At 40.5% G+C, this 22,449-nt stretch overlaps 1 protein-coding gene and 2 pseudogenes across 3 annotated transcripts in view; all 3 read right to left on the bottom strand.

Annotated features, from left to right (window-relative positions):
• Positions 1–45: 45 nt before the first annotated feature.
• On the bottom strand, positions 46–1,633 carry LOC111346665 (uncharacterized; annotated as a pseudogene). The gene is made up of 2 exons (XR_015994003.1): positions 983–1,633; positions 46–829 (listed from the first exon to the last, which is right to left on the bottom strand). The product of XR_015994003.1 is annotated as an uncharacterized LOC111346665 (transcript).
• A 3,208-nt stretch (positions 1,634–4,841) lies between these two features.
• On the bottom strand, positions 4,842–20,780 carry LOC111328387 (uncharacterized; annotated as a pseudogene).
• LOC111328399 (uncharacterized) overlaps positions 20,458–22,449 on the bottom strand; it is a 16,689-nt gene continuing 14,697 nt past the window's right edge. Inside the window, exons 18-21 of one of the 2 annotated variants that reach the window (XM_088741077.1) lie at positions 22,021–22,134; positions 21,819–21,932; positions 21,538–21,726; positions 20,458–20,652 (exon numbers count right to left, since the gene is read on the bottom strand). In XM_088741077.1, the coding sequence (XP_088597203.1) occupies positions 21,551–21,726; positions 21,819–21,932; positions 22,021–22,134 (404 nt within the window). In that variant the 3' untranslated portion in view covers positions 20,458–20,652; positions 21,538–21,550. The remainder of the gene's footprint in view (positions 20,653–21,537; positions 21,727–21,818; positions 21,933–22,020; positions 22,135–22,449) is intronic. The other variant, XM_088741078.1, reaches the window with a different exon arrangement.

Genomic DNA, 22,449 nt, shown 5'->3' with positions numbered 1-22,449 from the left:
GCTAAGTTCATGGTCCACTTCAATGTTTGTTTTGACAATTGCTGCTCACATTTCATTTAGCTCTTGCTCAAGTTCAGCACATTTCAGTCTTTGTTCTTGTAATGTCAGTTTAATTCTTTCCGGATCAGTTTTTGATACTGGTGCCATGACAATTGCAGGTTTGGAGAGCCCCTTTCCTTTGCTTTTATGGTCTTTCTTGAGAAAACCAGGTACTCCAAACATTGTGGGCATGCACCTTCCACGACTTCTTTTTTGCACATGAGCTGGCAGTCATTTGACCTCCAGAAACCTTTGTTGGGAAACTGCTCACCCTGCTCACATGCCTGAAGTGGGTCTTCATTTATGGGAATTACATGATGAAACAGCTGGCTTGTTAATTCACTGACTTCCACACCACAGCAAAGTTTATAGCACTCTAGCTCTCTTACAATTTAACATACTGAAATGTTTCTGACTGAACACCGGTGAGTAACATAGAGGGGATGATCTTCTGGAAGAAGACAACCAAAAGCTTTCACAGTGTATGCAAGACTGTCATCGATCATTATTTCTACTTCTGGGAGAAGGAAAGGTTCTACAATCTTTTTCAGGATGAGTCTGTCTGACATAGTTTTCAATTTCCACCCTTTCAGAGTTTTCAAGCCAGTGATTCGCTGGCACAATTCACCAAACGACTTGTAACATGCCTTGGGTTGTTGATCGTGCTCCTTGACAACCGATCTAGCAGGTCTTTGTGTAGGCCTTGCAGACTCGTGACTTTTCCTTGGCATGTTTAAGGTTGGGATGGCGCCGAATCGTGGTTTCTTCTTCGTCATTTTCGCCGTTTGAACTGCATTTGAAAAGAAAGTAAAACACAAATAAGAAATATGAAAATTAACCTTCAAGAAAATTCCAGAGAGATCGTAAATAAACAAAACGTTATGGAAAGCGAGATCACATGTCTTCAATTTCTACTGTAAGCTTCTATCGCAGCCGTACTTACATATTTCGAAATCTTCTACGTCGAAGTGTTTTTCACAGGTAAACACCTTGTCGTTTTCGATCCTTTTTCGAAATTCATGGTCGATCTCACGCGTCTTTGTGATTTCACTCAACCAATCGTCCCGCCACTTCTTGTGTGCCTCGTCCTTCCCTGCAGGCAGCTTCCAAATACCGATCCCTTTCGTTCTTCTACAACTCCCACAGCCAAACACAGCGCAGTTATCTCCAGGCATGACGACTAATGAGTAGTGTAGCTATAACACTTATCGAATCGAGATTAATCTAAGCTAAAAATCTGGCGAAATACAGCGTGAGTCTCTGCACATTCACGTCACTCCGATCTCCATGTTGATTTTACATGTGCACGGTCAAGATCACGTGACTAAGGGAAACCATAACAAAGACATCGGCCTCTGATGTTTACCGGGTTTCATAACCAGTCCCCTCTACTAACTATGCTAAAAGCGAGCGCCCTTGACTCGGCTGTTTGTACAGTTCTCAACGTTGTAACAACCGCAAACTCCATACCAGCGTTACTTGACCTTACATGTTACAGGTTAACCACGATAGAAGTTGGGTTTATTTCATCATTTTTCTTGTTTTTAAATCTACTTTTGTGTATCCTGCGGTGCTTCAAGATGTTCCCGTGGTCCGGGACATTCCGGTATTTCTAACTTTTTCCGGATACCTCTGCAATCGCGCCCGAAATACGCACAGATAAGAAAATCAAGATGAGCGAAAACCACAAAAGGTCAGAGGAAAGAATACAAACCTTAAAGACCTCGGAAAACCTTTCCTTCGACTGCATCAATGGGTAGTTCATTCGCAAGTGAAGTCAGCGCGCGGGACTAGTTGAAATCATTCTGCTGGTTTAGAAGTAGCACGATGATGGAGTGGAAAGACCTGATCAACCACTTCATGAGTTTTGTTGAAGCATCAGTCTCTTTCTTACTGTGATACAAAAAAACCAGACTAGGCCCTCGGCGGTAGCTGTCAAGATGCTAAAGCTACATTCTGTAAGATCGCTCTTCTGCACACTGTGCAGTAGTGTGGAGTTGCTCGATCTAAAATCAATCTCGTCCCCAGAGCCCGCTCTCTGTTTGGTCACTACGCACGCGGTGTGCGCACTCAGATTGCGTTCCATCATGGCCGTAAACAAAATGAGTCATTTGTATCCTGACGCGGTCGATTGCTGCGAGATAGCGTGAATATATACGTGGAATGCAATGGCAATTCACTGTCTATTGCCTTTCCTTCCAAAGTTAAAATATTTTTGATGGGCCTGCGCGCCTGCTACCATTCCTTTGTGACGAATTTGTTTGTAGGAGGTAACCGACGTGATTCAGAGGGAATGGAAACAGCAGTCTTACCGAGGAATCTCGACACAAATGGCAACAGTTACACTCACAGTCAATGGCAGGATGAATAATATCCACGTCAGAAATTACACAAAAGTAACTAAAAAGTAAAAAAAAATAAAAGTTCTTTAAAAAAAGCACATTTTGCCTCAATTCATTTAACTGTGCTTGTTACTTTTTGATGTAGTATGTAAAAAACGAGTGCAAGTGTTTCATCAGGGGCTTCAAACACCGAGAAATAGATGAAAGCAGCCGAGTGCTTTCTTTGTTTCGAGGTGTTTGGAACTCCTGATGAACACGAAGCACGAGTTTTTGGGAAACGAGTGGCCGACTGTTGTTTCGTTTAGTTAACCAAACAATAGTTGTGTGATAAAAACGGTTTTATTTCATTTGTATTTTTCGACAATGGCAAGACCAAAGAACCCTCAAGATTTTCACTATTAAGCCAGGCGGATTGTTTAAAGGTGAAAACATTGGTGTGGATGTGCAAGAGTTGACGGAAGGCAGTTCAGTAGTTCAGAGTGAAACTTTCGATAACTGTCATGTCAAAGTCGTTATACTGAATTCTACGAACTGCGATAATATGTGAATTACTGACCCAACTATTCTGTTACATTCTTTGAAAGAAATGAATTTTTTTCCTTTGCAAGAGACGTTATTAAGTTAGAATTGATTTAGTCATGTCACATGATTCTTCTAGAATCAAATCTTTAAAAATTTGGATACGATATCCAAATCTTAAAAGATTTGGTTCCTCCCCGGTGTAATATAATTTATTCGGTTTCTTTGTTGAGGACGTTTTTTTTTCTTTGTTTTACGTCAGCTGTGGATATTACACCAAAGATGAGCCAAAGATTTTCATCTAGTTGTTCATTAGGTAACCAAACGAACAAGTTTTTAAATATAGACTAGTGAGCAGCACTTCTACGAACTGTAGTTGTAAAGCTCTTTATTTTCCGACGCGTTTCCTCTGACAGTCGTAGACTTGTTCAGGGAATTTTAGAGGTATAAATAAACGCCTGTATAGGTGGTTTGCACGTTACGTCATTGCCGCCATGTTGGTGGACATAAACAACAGATATCTCATTACCTTCTTTTGTTCGTCCACCAGCATTTGTTCCTTTCACCATTGTTACCTGTGTCTCTAGAGATTGGTTGCAAATCATCCATATACAAGCCAAAGTTACAGGGGCCGATGACCATAGAGACTTGGCTGGACTTACGAACAGGAACAGGCGAAGTTGTGAAAAATTTCAGTAAAACGTGTAAGGCAAGGTGAGAAAAATATTTTGGGGGCCATAAACACAGGGAAATCGACCTTAATCCGGTTGTTTCTGACTTCGCCGGTAAAAAAGACAGACAATTACAATTTCTATGAAAGCTGACCACAGTTATATTCTTACAAAGCCTTAAACTTAGGTTTATAGGTATTGAAGATCTAGAAGTACAGATGCCACACTTACTTTAACGTAAGTGCTTTTACATGTGCCACACAGCAGTAAAAAAATCATTCGTTTGTAAATAAAAGTCTGAGATACTACAAGCTTCTTTGATTATATAATAATCAGCGATCGTCTTTGAGGTGCTCTAGTCAGTGAACCTAAAAAGGCGACAAAAAATTTAACCACTTGGTTGTCATTTCAGATGCAGTAGAAACGCTAGGCTTACAACGTAACTTCGCCTTTAATCAAATTACCTGAAAAAGATTTGGGCCTTGGGGTCGGGGTTGGAGGGGGGGGAGGAGTTTGGAATGTTGTGCCTACTTCTGGAAAAGTCCTGGCTACGCCCCTAATTGTGCCTAGACGCTACTAAGTAAACGATGCGCTCTGATAGTACTATTTGGCCCTTTTAATAGATCATAAACCTTGCTTTTCACGGTAGGAGTAAAGGCGTGCACAATTAAATAGCCCTTCACTGTTGGCTACTTCGGCATTGATTATGAAATCATTTACAGTGAGTAAAAAGTCATATTTAATTTTTACCTGACAGCGTCGTTAATGGTTGCACACGTTATCATCTACACGGTACTTTACAATTGCCAGAACCAAACGCAGCTAAGTGATGGCGCTAGTCCAGATACTATCATTAAGACCGCATAATAGCTAAAGAGCTATATTCTTGGCAACAAGAGAAAAGCCTACAACGTGGGTTGATTCGGCAGTAATTGACCAATATGACGATCGTTACCATTGAGTTTAGGGACCCATTTAGTTCCCCGACAACAAACGTCAATGAGTGCGCAGCACTATAGCATGCACGAGACTTATCATACCTAGAATTGATAACCGGTGCAACCTCGAGTAATAGATTAAAAAAAATCGTGCGCAGTTTAATAGGCCTGAGTTGTAAATCGCTTCCGCTTTATCGACCAGTTGTATCAGTGAATTTAAAGTTCCTCTCTATAGCTACCTCACAGCGTCATTCAGAGAATGCGTAACAAAGCTTCTACACTATTAACGATTACTGAATCGCACTTTAGAGTTAATAAAATGAGTGTAACTTTTACACTATAGTTAGGTTCGAATAATTTCTTCGTTTGTTTATAACTTCGTTAGTGATAGCCATTACCTGTTGGCTCTCAGGAGAATTTTTATAGCACTGTTTTTTATGAAGTTTATATAGGACATAACCACCCAGATACTGTAGACTAGTTCTTTCTCTTTCTAACAGCACAGTTTGTTGAGGTTGGTTATTATCCTTTGGAGATTTCACCTGCTTGCAGAATACTAGCATCCAATCAGCTACCTTAGTTGCTAATAATGTTGCAGCATTTCTAGAAAGTCCTTTCAAGAACTTCTCAGAGTTCAATGGAATTTCAGCATCGCATTTTCCATAAAACTTCTCATTGTTTCCATGTTTCATATATCCTTCAAATAAAGACTTTAGTAGAGAAAATTCTACAGTCTTTTCATCAGGTACTTCATATAATACTGTTCCATTTCATTCCTCAAACATTCAGCATACACCTTGGCGGTTTTTACTTTATTAACAGCAGTGTTTACTATTTCACCAAGAATAACTGCCGTTAGAGTGATCTTTTTTGGAGTCACGCTGTTGCTGCGTTCGGCAGTCCTGTGTCGTTGATAGCCTCATGATCATCAACATCAATCCTTTACTTAAACGCGTGACACCTAGGAGTACAGAAGTTCTCGTTAAATCGTGTACGTGTATGTACAATTAGAAAGAAAACATTTGAGTGTATCCTTTGTATGGACATTAGAATCATTAAGATGGAAATCATACTGGTATGAAAACGGGCCAATAGCGATAGCTTGCGTTTTGGCCCGTCTCCAAAATTCATTGAGAACCATCTCGATAGAACGCTCAGATCAGAGTTAATTATATACTGCAAGACTGTTGGTGAGACATCAGAGGTGTAATGAGTAGTGTCGTCAGCGTATAGCCTCAAGGGCGTAGGTAAGGTAAGGTAAGGTAAACTTTATTTGATGGCTAGGTTGGGATTGTTTGGCAGCCGAAGGGCTGATGTGGACCTACTATACACAATCAAAATTTGACAAACACAAAAGATATTAACAAAAGAATAAAAGCTATGTACAGGGAGAAAAACAATATATATACATGCAAAAAACTGAGATTTGCAAGAGCCTAATTAAAATAATAATATAATGCCAGAAACTACAATGCTTAAAAGTAAATAAAATCATCTTTTTTGCGGTGATCAACGTCGCTTCCTTGCTAAAAGAATACTCCGCAATGTCCCTGGTGTGTTTCTTTAATATCTGCTTATAGGAATTAAAATTTTCAGGCACTTTAACTAGTCTATTTAAAAAATTCCAGATTACAGGGCCTCTGTACTGTAAAGTGTTTCTTCCAGTATCAGATTTAAACCTAATGATAGTAAATTGATTAAGAAGCGAGTTGACCTAGAAGTTGTCTTTTTAGAGAAAAGTTCTCGAACAGATTGACACGAAGTTTCAAAATACACTTTGTGCATTAACGTAAGAACGGACTTTTTATAAAAGTAAGAGAAGTGTAGCCAATTTGATTTACTGAGACAGATATCATCAGCCAGCGACGGTTGAAGGTTGTTTATAATGCGGGAAGCTCTTGCGTGGATAGAGTTCAGAGAATTCATTGCAGGGGGTGAGCGGTTTCCCCATACTAAAATACTATATGTTACGCTGGGAATATTAAAATTGAAATAAATTTCCTCAAGTGACTGTTTAGGAAGAATTTTCATCCTCTTTAGTGCTCCAACTTTTTGTGTGAATTGCTTCTTCACTGAATCAATGTGCACAGACCACGAAAGTCTATTGTCGATTTTAACTCCTAGGCAAGTGGTAAAGTCAACCACGTTAATTAAGCTTGTCCCAAAGTAAAGGGGAGGAAGAGGACCAACAAAGGCAGATTTCTTTAGAATCATTCCCTCAGTTTTGATTGGATGGATGGTTAGTCGATTTTTTACACTCCACATGAGGACTTCTTTCATTGTTGCATTTAGAGATGATATAACTTGGTCGACATTTTGGCCAATACAGTAGACTGTGGTGTCATCGGTATACATGTAAAGATCCCCTGAATCAGTGTGGTCGGGGAGATCATTACCATATATAGTGTATAACCTAGGGCCGAGAAGCGAACCCTGAGGGACCCCACAGTGCACAAGGTCAGTGGTAGACCTGTAGTTGTTTACCTCAGTAAACTGTCGTCTAATTGATAAATAGCTCATAAGCCATTCATGGATTGATCCTGATATACCAATGGCATGTAACTTACAAGATAATATGTCATGGGGAACAGTGTCAAAAGCTTTTTGGAAGTCAATAAAGACCGCTCCTACTGTCCAACCATTGTGAATTGCCATCTTCTACTTCTCAGTCATTGAAATGAGCATTCCTTCAGTTGAGAGTCCTTTCGTAAATCCCCATTGTTTACAGCTTTTTGTGCCACAGCTGTTCAGATGATTGTCAATTAGGCTGCAAATCTGACTTTCAAGGAGTTTGCTGGGAATACTAAGTAGAGAGATTCGTCTATAATTAGAAACATCCGCTTGACTTCCCTTTTTATGAATTGCATGAACTTTGGCTAACTTCCAGGGGTCAGGAAAACTGGACGAAGCCATACTGTTATAAAATACCATTAACAAGCCGTCGAAAGCAGATGATCCCGCAACAGCTAAACTACGAGACGAAATATCATCAGGTCCAGATGCTTTGTTAGGTTTAAGATTCTTAAGATCACTCTTGAGCTTATTGATGTTAACTTCCTAGGCCTGAATAGTAGGGGTGACTCTGTACACGAACTGACACTTTTCATCGGTTTCAGGGAATTTTTCAGCTAGCTCCTTTCCAATGTTTATGAAATAAGAGTTGATAAGATCAGCTTTCTCATTATCATTGGATACTTCGTTGTTGTTTGTGTCTCTGAGGAGGCCAATGCGTTTACTCTTAGATTTACCAGTGGCTTCGTTTACAGTTTTCCAAAATGATTTCGAATCGTTAGTCTCTTCAAATTTATTCCTCCAATATTGAGCTTCAGCACTACGCAGCATCTTAGTTACTTTATTTCTAGCAGCTTTGTAATCAGCCCAAGTTTTCTGTGTTGAAGAGGTTCCATCACAGCCTTTCAAAAGTTTATATCTCTTATTCATCTCTTTCCGGATCTCCCCATTCATCCAGGGCAGCGAGCACTTTCTAACTTTGGCTTTGCGTAAAGTGACATGACCCTTAACTATGTCATTATAAATACAATCCCAGGTCCAAGTAATATCACCTATGTCGTCAAAGGTAGAGCAAACCCACCACGGAGCACTTTCCAGGTCATGCTTTAAATCATTACGGTTTTTTATCACATTTTTAAAATTTTGAACATAGTTCACAAAAGGCTTTGGATTTCTGGTCTTTAACTTGTAAACAACGTAGATGAACTTATGGTTAGCAATGCAGTAACTAATCACATCAGAACTTGAAACCTTGGAGATGTTATTGGTCAAAATTAGGTCTATCAAAGTGTTAGAATGCTCCGAAGTTCGTGTAGGCGCCTTAATAATGTTGCGAAAGTTGAAGGATTGAAAGATACGTTTCAATTTATTGCCATTACCAGTACGAGAGAGCATGTCAGAGTTGAAGTCATCGGCAATAACAACGTTTCTGCGTGTCATCCAAACTTTATCCAAGATTCGGTGGAATTTATCAAAGAATAATGAAACGTCAGGGGGTCTGTAAACACAGCCGATGAGTAACCTTTGCGAGTGGGATAACAAATCAATCCAGATGGTCTCAGTGTCTTCGTCCTCGTATTTGGATAAACGAGTGCAATCTAGAATAGTTTTAAAATAAATGGCGACTCTGCCTCCTCCTTTGTGTGTTCTATCTTTTCTTAGAATCTGGTAACCATCAATATTTACCTCGTCATTATGTATATCCGGTGTCAGATGCGTTTCGGATATGGTTAAAATATCCGGGTTGGTGTGTTCAATGAGTATTTTTACCTCAGCGAGGTTCTTTCGAAGGCCACGTACGTTCGAATGACCGATGGATATCCCATGTTTACCTTTGTCTCTCACCATGTGAAGTGTATCGAACAAAGAAGAATAAGGTCCTGCGTTAGGTTCTATGTTGTAATATTAAGAAGCAAGACGAGACTAATATAAATGTTAACAGAACAACAGGTCTTCTTTTAATCAAGATGGCGGATCGATCTCCATGTGCTAGTCACGTGAGATACGTATACATAATACACAGGGATGCCATACTACACCTCCCCTTAAAGCTTTTACAGTAATCAAACAGACAATTATAAACGACATATCAAACAGTATAAGGGTCTACTGTAAACAAAAGCAATGTTCAAATGTTCAACGTTCAAGTGTCCTGAATAAGTCTCTGCGGCGGTTTTACTACTCTCCCTGAGCGCGTCATGTGCACTTTCGGGGTGTCTGGTTCAGCTTTGTAGCAGCTCTCAGTAGGCCTGATCGCAGCTGTGGTCAGGTCTTTGCTGGTGGGCACTTTCGATTTTTTCCTCAGCATTGCTGTCTCAACGTTAGCTTCTGGTTGGGTGTCGGGTGTCTTTGTACAGGTATCTGCTGAAACTAGGGCTGCCCTGTTCCTTCGAAGCTGTGTTCCCTTGTCTGTTTCAACTATGTAGGATCGTGGTGATGAAGATGCCGCTAGGACTCTTCCCATCCGATCTTGATCGCGAATCCAAACTTTCTCTCCGCTCTGAAGTTCTGGTAGGTCTTTTGCCTTGTATCTGGGGTCATGGTTGCTTTTCTGGTTGCTGCGGTAAAGTTCCTTTTTTGCATCTAGTTTTGCCAGGTCTTTCAGTCGTAGGTTTGGTTGTAGATTGTCAGGGAAGGTTGGTAACTGGGTGCGGAGTTGGCGGTTCATCAGAAGTTCGCATGGCGCCAGGCCATTGTGAAGAGGTGCTGTTCGGTACACTAGAAAACCGAGATAGGGACCATCGTTCTTTTTCAGGATATCCTTGACAGTAGGTACCGCTCTCTCTACTTCACCATTTCCTCTTGCGTACGTTGGCGAGCTAGTAATATGAGTGAACCCGTAAATACTTGCAAATAGTTGGAAGGATTTACAAGCAAACTGTGGGCCGTTATCGGACACCAGTAAGTCTGGAATTCCGTGAGTTGAAAATATTTCTTTCAGGGCTTTGATTACTGACTCGGACAATTCACTGGGAAGTGCTTTAACTTCAGTCCACCTTGAGTAGTAGTCGACTACAATAAGATGTTTCTTTCCCTTTAGATCGAAGAGATCAGCGGCTAGTCTTTCCCATGGCCTGGATGGGAATGACGATGGCATCAGGGGCTCCTTGGGCACTGGTCTGTTCTTAGCGCACGTAAAACATTTCGTCACCATGTCTGTTATCGCTGTAGTAATCGCCGGCCACCACACAGACATCTTGCCTCGTGCTTGCGTCTTTGTTATTCCAAGGTGTCCTTGATGTAAGAGGTCAAGTATTTCCAGCCTCATTCCTGCTGGAATCACAATACGGTCATCATATCGTAGAATCTTGTCTATCACAGTAAAATGTTTCTTATTCTCCCAGTATGGACGGAGTATGGTAGAACTTGGCATGTAAGCCGGCCATCCTTCTAGGCAGTACTTCTTGATCATCCTGCATACTTCATCCTAGTCTTGGGCTTCACTGATATCTTGCAGCCGCTTAGGCGTTGCTGGAAGCCCTGCTACGATCTGTTGTGTGAAGCTTTCCACTTCCTCCACAAGATCTATGTTCTCATTTACATTCTTCTCGATAGGAGCGCGTGACAACGTGTCTGCGGTAATTTGTTCCTTGCCGAGTACATATACAACGTCGAGTTCGTACTTCATGAGACGCATTCTGAGTCTTAAGATGCGTGGTGGCATTTTAGAGAGATCAGTTGAAGTGAAAAGGGGTACTAACGTCTTGTGGTCCGTTTCCACTGTAAACTTCATTCCAAGTACGTAGTCGGAAAACTTGTCACAAGCCCATGTCACAGCCAGGGCTTCTTTCTCAATGACTGCGTACCTTTTCTCAGTTTCTGAGAGGGATCTAGATGCAAGGTACACCGGCTTCCTGGTACCGTCCTCTTGGAGCTGTAGAAGAACAGCTCCAGGTCCAAAGTTAGAGGCATCGCTTGAGATGATTGTAGGACGACTTGGGTCGTAGTGGGCAAGGTTTGTTGCAGATGTCAGTTCATTCTTGATTCCTTCAAATGACTGCTGTTGGGCTTTATCCCATTTCCACATGTTCTCTTTTTTTAGGAGTTGTCGTAGTGGTTCGTTGAGATTGGCCAGGTTTGGTATAAACTTTGCCATTTGATTGACCATTCCCATGAAGCGTTGGAGGTCGTTGACTTTCTGTGGGACTGGGAAATTGCGTATAGCTTCAGTTTTGGCCGGGTCTGGACGGATGCCTTGTTCGTCTATAATATGTCCCAGGAATTTTACAGAACGTTTAGAAAACTCACATTTCTCGTTGAGCGTCACTCCGGCTACCTGTAGCCGCTTAAGGACAGTTCTCAGTCGTTCATCATGCTCCGCTTGTGTTGCCGCGTGTACAAGGGTGTCATCAATATGGCATACGACTCCCTCGAGGTCCCACAGGATACTAGTCATGGTGCGCTGGAAGACTTCCGGGGCTGAGGTGATCCCAAAGGGAAGACGATTAAAACAGTGACAACCGTATGACGTGATGAAGGTTGTAAGTAGGCGGGACTCCTTGTCGAGAGGGAGTAGCCAAAACCCGCTGTTAGCGTCGAGTTTGCTAAAGACTCTACTTTTACTCAGCTTTGCTAGGCTTCCATCTACGGAATACATTGGATAGAGCTCTCTCTTAACGCTTTTGTTGAGTTGGACTAGGTCTACGCAGATGCGAACTTTTCCGTTTGGCTTGAGGACTGGGACTATCCCGGAGCACCATTCGGTTGGCTCTGTAACTGGGGAGATGACTCCTTCTTGAATCATCCTCTCTAATTCCTCCTTTACTTTAGGGAGTAATGGGTGGGGAACTCTTCTTGGTGTGTACAGGCACACTGGCTGGGCGTCAGGTTTAAGAGCAATACGATATTCCGTTCTCATCTTCCCGAGTCCTGTGAACAACTTTGGGAATTCCGTTCTAAAGTCAGGTACTTGCGTACTCAGTTTTTCAACGTCTGCGTCGAGGCGTTGGACAAGACCGAGATCGACACAGGCTCGTCTGCTGAGGAGCGAAGATGACTGGTTTTTAATGACGTAAACTCATTCTTGGATCTTGCATTGTCTGTACTTAATCGTGGCTAGGAATGATCCAGTAACAGGCAGGCGGGTCCCCCCCGGCCCCATGAGTGTTTGCTGGACATTCTCCAAAGGCTGATTCTTTAACCAGGGTAATGAGTCACTGACGACGAATACAGATGCTCCAATATCTAGCTTGCAGCGAGTGACGTTTTCATTTATCCCCACTTGAACGATCCAGCTGTTTTCCCTCCCTTGGATTTCTCCTAGAAAGGGAATGTCATGATTTTCCTCTTCAATTTCATGTACTTTTTTCTTTTGTTGTGACTGCTCGCTGTTTTGGCTTCGACAAACTGCTTGAAAATGGCCCCTCTTCTTGCATTTTAAGCAGGTGGCATTCCTAGCCGGGCATTGCTTCCGGTCTTGGTGTGGGTGGTTACCACACCAGGAACACTTGTTGATACTCTGAGGGGGTTGTTTTTTCCCGGGGTGTTTTTGCTTATTATTCTGGCCTGCACGCTTGACCATGTTTACCGAGTTTGTGCTAGTTAGTGTACTTCCCCGTGCAACCTCTCTACTTTGTTGTCTGGCTTCTGCCTGTCTACTAATTTGAACTGCTTCTTCTAATGTTAGCTTCAATTTGGATTGAAGTCGATCACAGAGTGCATCATCTAACACTCCGACAATTATTCTATCACGAATAAGTTCATTTTTGAGTAAACCATACTCAGAGTCATCCGCGAGTCTGTATAGGTCTTGTATAAACGAATCCACGGGTTCTCCCGGTTTTTGGACTCTTTTATTGAATTTGGCGCGCTCAACCAGCACGTTGCGACGGATTTCATAGTACTCGTTAAGGGCTGTTTTCACCTCTTCGTACGAAGCTTGTTCTTCGTCGATATTTAGGGTTTTAAGAATATCATCGGCGCATTCACCCATCGCGTAGAGTAGAGTTCCGACTTGCTCGATGTCTGGTTTATGTTTGAGGCCAGATGCAATCCGATATCTTTCGAAACGACGAAACCATTTCGACCAAAGTTCAGCTTGTTGTGGTGAATTTGCTCCGCTGAATTTTTCCGGAGGAAGGAGATTATTCGCCGTTTGAGCTTGAAGTTGAATTAGTCCAGGATTAGAATCTTCTGTATCAGGCATTAGGTAGGGCTAACACCGCTGCCACCATGTAATATTAAGAAGCAGGACGAGACAAATATAAATGTTAACAGAACAACAGGTCTTCTTTTAATCAAGATGGCGGATCGATCTCCATGTGCTAGTCACGTGAGATACGTATACATAATACACAGGGATACCATACTACATATGTCACCACACAACTGTAGATACACAAGGTTGAAAGCTGCGTCGGAGTTGATGTAGTAATTGACTCTCGACTTCCTAAATTTGCGTTGTGATTTGGACACTATTCCAAGATGGCGGAGCTCAACTCGATACGACATACGCACCAAAGGCTGCGAAAACCAGGGTTCTTGAAGAATTTTCCTTTCCTCTTTAACATGGAATAAACCTGACTCGCAATATGCATAATTTCGCTTTAAAAGTGCCAGGGCGAGCAAGAGGAAGCCCAAGAAAGGCCAAAAATTGACAGAACCAAAGATTTTGCGACTTCCCGCCATGACCCGGCGTATTAGTAATAAAATAATTAAGATCATTAACATACAAATTAAATAAGAGTGGACCCAACAGGGACCCCTGTGGTACACCAGTTTTAACGGTTCTCCACGAAGAATATACACCATCAACTTTGACCATCTGTCTCCGTCCAATAAGGTAAGCGGTCATAATTTCCAGCGCATCATGCGTAAAACCATATGCCTTTAATTTAGCTAGGAGAAGCGGGTGACAAACAGAGTCAAAAGCTTTACTTAAGTCGAAAGCCACCGCTGCAACAGCTTCTCTTCTGTCAAGACAGTCTCTCCAATCTTCAGTCAATTTCAATAAGGTCGTGTAACACGAGTGACCCTAGAGAAAGCCAGACAGATTCGGTGAGAGCCGCCAATAAAAGGCTTCATAGATTTGATCGAACAACACCTTCTCATATAATTTCGATAAGGAAGTCGGAACAGAAACTGGACGATAGCAGGTCTTATCCCTCATACTTTCCTTCTTGAAAACAGGAACAACGTCACTACTTTTCCAAACTATTGGCCATTGACGATTGGTAATAAAATAATTGATTAAACGGGTAACCGGCTCGGCAATAACAGGTGAGGATAAACGAAGTAGCCTCTGAGATATGTTATCGCAACCAACAGCCTTGCGAGGGTCAAGAGTATCCAAAATTTTCCTTATGTAGCCAACATCAACTGGAACGAGGTCAAAAACATCATCGCAAGTTTTCTCAGCAATGACTTCAACACTAGGATGATCAACAAACTCAACCATTTCCTTACTGTCACCATCGCTCCTGGACATCTCGCAAAAGTAGTTGTTGAACATTTCAGCCACCATTAATGAATCAGTAATTACACGCTCATTCTCAATCAGAATTATCTTTGATTGCTTCTTTTCTTTGCTTGGCAACAAGGGTCTCAACTTATTCCAAAACTCAACATGATGTTTATTGTTTGACGATGCCTCCATGCAGAACGCCTTCAACCCTTTTCGTTTCAGGGATGTGACCTTGTTTCTGTGTTTCTTGAATTCCTCCCAAGAGGTTGTTGTTGGGCTCTTTGAATGCTTCTTAAACAGTCGATTGCGACGAGAGATTTCGCGTTGAATTAATGGAGTTATCCATGGCAACTGATCACCTCTGACCCGTTTTTTCTTTATTGGTGCGTGTTTGTCCAACACTTCAGTGTACAATTGAGCCCAATGGTGCCATAAATCATCAACGTCGTCATAAATGTAAGCAGAACTCCAGGGAAGAGTTTTTAGGTCATTTAAAAATTTGTCTATATCAAATTGTCGCATACTTCTGTATTCAATTTCACGTGCCTTAGCCCTTGGTAATTTATTCTTTCGCACTGCGTAGATAAGATCGTGATCACTGAGACCCATATGCAAATTACCACAAGTTGCATATCGTTCCGGATGGCTAGCGAGAATGACATCGAGTAAAGATTTTGTTTTTGTCCTCTCGTCTTGTATCTTTTTCCACAATCACCACGAACTATAATTCCAGCCTGAACCTACAAAAAAAAAAAAGAGCAGAAATTTCACCAACAAAGGAATGTAACAATTGTAAATAAGCAAAAAGTAGAGCGCGGGTCAACTTTGAGCAACAAATTTCTTCAACCTGCAACAAATGATTTTGTTCGGAGACAAGTTGATCACGCAAGGTGAAAAACGAGAAACATCGACCAAAACTTGCAACGAAACAATGTTGCGCGCCAAGTTGAGGGTTTTTGTATCTCGTATTTCGCCGCCTTAATAGTTTTCAAGTCGCGAAGCCTTCAAGCCAAACTCTGTTCGTACATTTTATCATAGTAAAGAAGAAAAGTAAAACAAAGTTTATACTCACATCCTCAACCGAAGCCGTGAAATGATCTTGCATATCTTCATCTTGTTTTAATAGGTCTAAAGTAGCCTCAAAATCATCGCCAATGATAACTAGTGTGCACTCTCGTGATCACATGACCTGCCTGTTCAACATCAAGAGCAGGCCTATTATCTACCCCTATGAAGTCTGCCGGGTTTCATAACCAGTCCCCTCCACTAACTCTGCTATTAGTATGTCGTTAAACTGTAGTACGTTTTGTATATCATTGCTGAACATTTTGATCATGCAAATTCTTACTTTTTGGGTCTTCCAAGGTAAATGTTAAAAAAAACTTTTCCATAGTTAACTCTTAGTTACGTAGATGATGTTCAGTACGTTTTGCACATCATTGAATATTTTGATTCTTCTTTTTCTTCCTTCTGAATTATTTATCGGGCCTTAGTGTTATTTTCAAGGTTAATGTTGAAAAAATGTTTATCATAATCAACGTTTAGTACCTTTTGTACTTCAAATTTAACTTTAGTGCAAGGTAGATGTTAAGTGTCACCGCGCCCAAACGTTTTCCCCGTGACTAGCCCCATGAATTCAAACTAGTCTTAAATAATAATACTAGTCGCAGTGACTAGTCCTATGAAATTTTGATTGTCCCGTCATGTGAACTGCTTGTGCGTATACGACCAAAAACAAAAGCATTCGGTGACCTTCGTGTAAACACCACATGGCACATCCCTGTGGCTGGTTGCACGGTAATATGAGTGACGAGTCCCTCCGTCTTTTCCGAAATTTTTGCGAAAAAAGTTGTAGCTAGCCATGGTTAACTCAGTTTTTAGTACGTTTTTTTAATCAAAGGTCAGCCTTAAGTACGTAGTCAACCTTTGATACATTTTGTTACAGCTATCGAAGATGTTTGTTATACACCTCAAATCAAACTCACGGGGTACAAATAGTCTCTCACTGAATTTCGTGACCACGCCAGCTTCATCGGCCCACTCAAATCGAGTGCGATTTTTGGATATCATCTTGCCGACTCTCTGTATAAAAAGTTAACAGTGTACCACCGAAATATTGAACTATAATATCATGGCTTTCCATTTTTTGTATTTTCGTACTACAAAGTAAAGTTTTTCCCTCGTCATTTTCACCTTTTCCCCAGCGGGTCCGTCAAAATTAAGAAGGCGTTCGTGGTCAAATCAAGACCGAGCAAGCGCAAATTGAAAATGTACCGCCAAAATCAAAGAGAGGAACAAATTTCCTTTCTTTTGATATGTAAGTTGTCGAACAAGGAGCAGATTGAACCTCGTCAAATGGCTAGTCAAAACAACCACACCTTCCTCCTTTTGCTCGTTTCCTGTTTTATAGGGGTGAAAGCAGTGGGAGAAGAATCGGGTAGCTCGGAAAGCGCTTCGGGTATTAATTTACCATCGTTTACCTACGAGATAAACAAGTAAGATTTGTAAAGTTATTTTATGAAAGAGTCGGAATAAATACATTTTTTTCAGGTTAGATTGCTGTTTTTACCCTAAACGTCGTCCAATAAATTTTTGTTGCAGCCTACTAATCTATACAATTTCAAAGGAAAATATTCAGATGCTTCACCGTCCCCGAAGGGTCTCCACTCATCGAAGGGTGTACTGTAGCCAATGTAGTGAATTTTCAGTCTCTTGTTGGGTTTGTCAACCTCCGTGACTTCAACATCATACAATTTTGTATCTTTTCTCTGTGAAATGACCTTTTTAACAGGGGTGTATGCTGAGTATTCGTTGCAGAATCGCTTTGGTTCTCTTATATCTCTCTTTGGCTTGTCCGCCATTTTGAAAATTTGCTCAGGAGGGCATCTGGGTTAGCGGCCGCGCCAGGCTGGAACCGACAAAAACAAATATCCATCGCAGTGGGGAAACAGTTTGATATGCTTACCGCCTGGCCTTGGTGTTCTTTTTGAGGCTTATGCTAAAACATATTGGGAATGAATGATAAACTTTGTTCTCGGATGATTCTGTGTTTCATTATGTCTTACTTCTATCTTACATCTGCCTGATAAAAGACACGATCATGATAATTCCCCCATCCCTATTCCTACTCAAACGATTTCTGTCTGAGAAGACGTGACTTTGCCCGTTACATCAAGAACATCACTTTCTATTTAATTGTCTTCGGATGTAAAACATCCATTTTGTGATCTATTGATTAAGTTGAAAATGAATCACCTTTAGTATGTACGTAATAGTTACAAACGTTTTATGTAACTGGCAGAATTAAAAAATATATATCTCGACATTTTCTCTTTTCCTTATTGACTAGAGCCGTTTTCGGGAACGGAAATTGTAGATTCCCATTGTTGACTGTCATGCTGTAATTCGTGCGTTGCGCTTTTGTTGGCGAAGGACACACAGTTTTGATCTCAAATTACTTAGCAAACTTCTTGCTGGTAACATTTCGTAAAACGAACGCACCTTGCTCTGAATGATGTGCTTTTCTTTTCTTTTTTCGTAAATGCAACAAAGTATAGTGCTCGCTGGCGCAACTGAGTAAGTATAAACTATAACTAAACTAACTATATCTATAAACACGAGAAAATTTCTAAAAACAGACTATAATAATGCGAGTGTAAATCTTGTAGCTCAAGTGGTCCTTCAGAATGAATGAGGAAAGGCGGCAGTCCCACATCAAGCAATCGAGCAAGAACCTAACGCGGTACGTTAGGTTCTTGGGCTAATAATGCATCCTCTATACTGATGCATTTATCAATCAACACGGTTTCATGACCACGAATGGGAATCGAAAAAGACACGCAGCTTTGAAGTGTTTACACGGAACCTATTTAATCGTTTCCCCGGTGCTTTCCAATGTGATTGCTTGAGCAAGCGTTCCTCTCCATGGTGGTTCATCGTGTTTACTCTTCGCCAACCAGCCAATTTGAGCCAAAAAGACGCAACCGTTTTCAAAGGGATGCGGTCTTTTCGATGAAATGACGAACGGAACCAAATCGTTTTGAAAAAGTTCCACGTCCGTTAAAGTTTTCAAAACGAGCCCCTTTCAGTAGCAGTCTCGATAGGTGCCATGTGCTTAAGCTATGCGGTTACAAATGAACCCTGTCAGTGCAAACAGTGTCCGTGGTATCTCTGTTCTACCTTAGCCACTTTCGCGTGGTCCAATTTATTCACTGAGAAAAAAAGGGGTTGCTTCTATTTTAACTAGTTGCATCATATGATCATCGTAATGATACTCAGAGGGTAGATTACTTTATTTATAAGCTCAGTTTCAAGACGCATGGAAATGTAAAGAACATTAAAGTGCATTTCTTATCAAAATATCTAAGCCAAAAAAGTAATAAAAAACGACGGAAAACTCAATGAAACAGCGCGAACCTTAAACTTAGTTCACAAAAGAGGAACACAGTGATTAAGAAGGTGGATTCACCATACAATAATCGCGATAAGATAATCTGTCTTTAAATAGAAAAGCAGATTTGCAATACGATTGAGTATATATAGGAAATGTCCTTACAGTAGTAAAGCTATGTAACGCACTACCTGTAACCCAACAAGAGGCCTTTCGCTGCCATAAAGGTCTCAATTACTATCACTAAAAATGCATGGAACACGTGCGCTGTTGGAGAGCGTTTCAGAGCGTTCGGTCACAGCTGTTGATGAAGGATCAAAGTGGTCATCCAGATATTTGAAAGGTCTCAAACTACGACGCACAAGAAATTTGACCTCTCGAAAACTGGTCTCAAATTACATACCCAAACAGTGCTTACGTTAGTCCTTGGGAACGATAGAATACGCGACAAATACGTACAAAAATACTTCACATTCATAATTACATAATTACACAATCACATAATTCAAATTCATTAACCATGGCGAAAGGAAAAAGAAACGGCAGTCACAATCTGTTTTATTTTTGCTTTGATCAGTTGAGTAACTCTCCCAAGGATCGATTTGCTTAGAAAACTAGGAACTAATAGTGTGATTGTCAAATAGTTTATCAAACAACTGCCTTGAAAACTACAACACTTTGGTACACCTATGCAACCATTTATATCTATTCAGCGTGCTTTACAAATAGACCTAATATGAGGTACAACCGTAAGCGTGTAATGATGTCATGATACCTGTAGTTTATTTTGTAATAGACACACGTACGCAGAGCGGACCTATTTTTTAATCCTAACGTGCCGATGTCATTCTCTGAATAACGTCTTCCTTCACTTGATTCACCAGGCTTAAATTCTACCATCTTCATTTACATCATCATTGCACCTAAGTTTCACTTATCGACATTCCTGTCATTGCGGTATACAGGAGGCTTGTAACCATGGTCGTTGTTAAACAACCTGGCTGGACACGAGTCTCTCACGGCTCAGAAGTAAAACGTCTTTGGGACAAATCAGAAGGTCATAGCTTCGACACCTATAGGGAGCACTCGGAGTTATTTTTATTTTTATCTTTTTGCTTTGTTGTGCCTTTTTTGTTTGTTTTTATGCCTGTGTCACTCACTGACTAACACCTTCCTTCACATAAATTACCATGCTTAAAATTTGCCATCTTCATGTACATCATCCTTGCGGCTCAAATCGGAAGGTCGTAGATTAAACTCCGACTGGGAGCACACGGAACTCTTTTTTATATCCAAGTATGCCTGTTTCATTCACTGAATAACATCTTTCACATGACTCACCAAACTTAATTTACCATTACTGACATCATCATTGCGCCTACGCATCATTTATCAACATTCCTGTCCTAGCAGTGTGCAGGAGGTTTGTCACCATGGACCTAGTCAAACGGCCTAGCTTGCCACGATTTTTCTAAAATTCAGTGGTACTGATCATTGGTTCGACTCCTGTTGGGAACACTTGGACTACTTCTTTCGTGAATAACATCTTCCTTCAACTTCCATGAACTTCTTCATCTCAAGAACTAAAAACAATTTAAAGTGGAATACTGCCATAGTTTTAATAAAAGAGGAGACAAACTCAACCTATTCGTATCGCGTTTTTTTTATTTTACCGTTAAGCCCTACATATCCTTTAATGAAAAACGATCAAATAAAATGTAACCCTTTAATGATATAAACCCTTAACACAAGATTTTCAATTTAATCAGTTAGAACGACTTATTACATTCCATGTCTTTATTGTATCGCTGCATATCTTTGTTGACCCTTTCTTCACAGCCTAAGAAAAGATAACGAAAAATAGATTAAAATGAAAATTAGATTTATCCTGTTAAGAATTCTGACAGAGGGAAAACGTTCGCACGGTTCTACTAAGTCGAATACCATACTTAGGAAAACTTCTGCCATATGCGACTGAAACAGCTTGGGCTAACAATATTTCAATTCATTCTCTTGAGAAAAAAACTCAATTCAGTAAACGTGCTTATGAAAGGGACCTAGGCCATTGCTTGTAAATGGCTTCCCAAGATCAATAAGATCGTAAATTCAGAGTGGTCTTACAACTGGCTCCATTCTTCCAAGGAGATGACGCACATTCGTCCACTTTAGTAACAAAAAAAATTTACGAATGTTCACAATTACCTTTGATCATAAAAATATATATATATATATATATCAAACCGTAACATCACAAAAGAGTTTGAAAGTTAAATTAATCCCAACTCCTCAATTAGAAGCTGTGGGAGTAGCAAAACTAAAAATTCTCAGGACCAATTTTTATTTGACAAGAGGAAAGTAAACTTCCGAGTTAAAGAGAATGGAAATGCACCCAAAGAGAAAACTGATATCTATGATTTCAACCACAATAGCCCTTGTCGTTAAAACATCAGGAGATTTGACAAGTCAAATACAAATCATGCGGAAACAGTCCATCTGGAAATAAAGAGCAATCCAAAAGAAGAAAAAAAGTAGATAGGTGGTACAGGTGTTATCATAACTGTTTGTTGTTTAATGTCACATTGTTTCCCAGAACTCGCCATTTTTTGAAAGAATCGGGAAAAAATAGAAACTATGTTCGGAATCCGAAACTAATCAAATTTGCTTCCATTTTTTTATTGCCTACCACAGTTTGCCCAACAAACCTGTGTTACGCAACCAAGCTTACCAAATTCCTGATTTTATTGTTTACCGCAGTTAGCCCAATGTCCTTTGTAAACTTTGTCTAATGAACACCACAATCTGTGATGAGCGACTTTGGTACAAGATTCGTACTTCTTCCCTCTATACACAAAAGGAAAAACACAGCAGCGGCCATGCGGATTGTCTGTCTTTTTGCCAGGTGGACAAGGGAGCCCTGTAGAAGAACCATAAGAATTCTGCGTCGTTCTCTTTTAAAGCAGAAAAAGTTTATCTAGCCAAGGCTTATGCCCTGGTAATTCGACTTACGTTTTTCGCAGGCGTCTCCTTCAAACTCGTCCGCGCATGAGCAAAAGAATAAATCACTTCCAAAAGCTGTACACGTTCCACCATTTTTACATGGAAGTGACTTACAGGGGCTCACTAAGGGAATAAAACATAATGTTTGGCAAATTAGTATTACATAACCGCAAAAAAGTGTTTTAAGAAATCAGGTTTGTTATAGCTGTACCTTTCTCACAATTGTTTCCAAAATACCCGTCGGCACATTTACAGCTGTAAGAGTCATCTCCATTTACTGTGCAGATTCCTCCATTTCGGCATGGGTTGTTTGTACACGGGTTCACTAAAGTTTAATAGAGAGGCTTGGATTAGAAAACCTGTTTAAATCGTGTACAAGTTTTTTAACAAACAATTATCTTTCATGACTTTTTGACTGATGAGGCTCGAAGAGCGAAATATATTTCAAGATTCTTAAAGCACCGTTATTTTGGTTTTACAGTTTCTATACGTGCGTCGAATGCGATACTCGAGACGTGATGTCTTATTCTGCAAGTAGTTCTTGAAATACTTCCTCTGACTAAATAAACATACAAAATTATTTTAAGTACATTTGACAGATCAAAGTCACTTTTTTTGTCAGCAAAGAAACGTTTTTGGT

Source organism: Stylophora pistillata, chromosome 12 (assembly GCF_964205215.1).
Source record: "Stylophora pistillata chromosome 12, jaStyPist1.2, whole genome shotgun sequence".
NCBI classification, from domain to species: domain Eukaryota; kingdom Metazoa; phylum Cnidaria; class Anthozoa; order Scleractinia; family Pocilloporidae; genus Stylophora; species Stylophora pistillata.
Note: the sequence above shows the minus strand (reverse complement) of the source record. Positions and strands in the feature narration are given on the sequence as shown.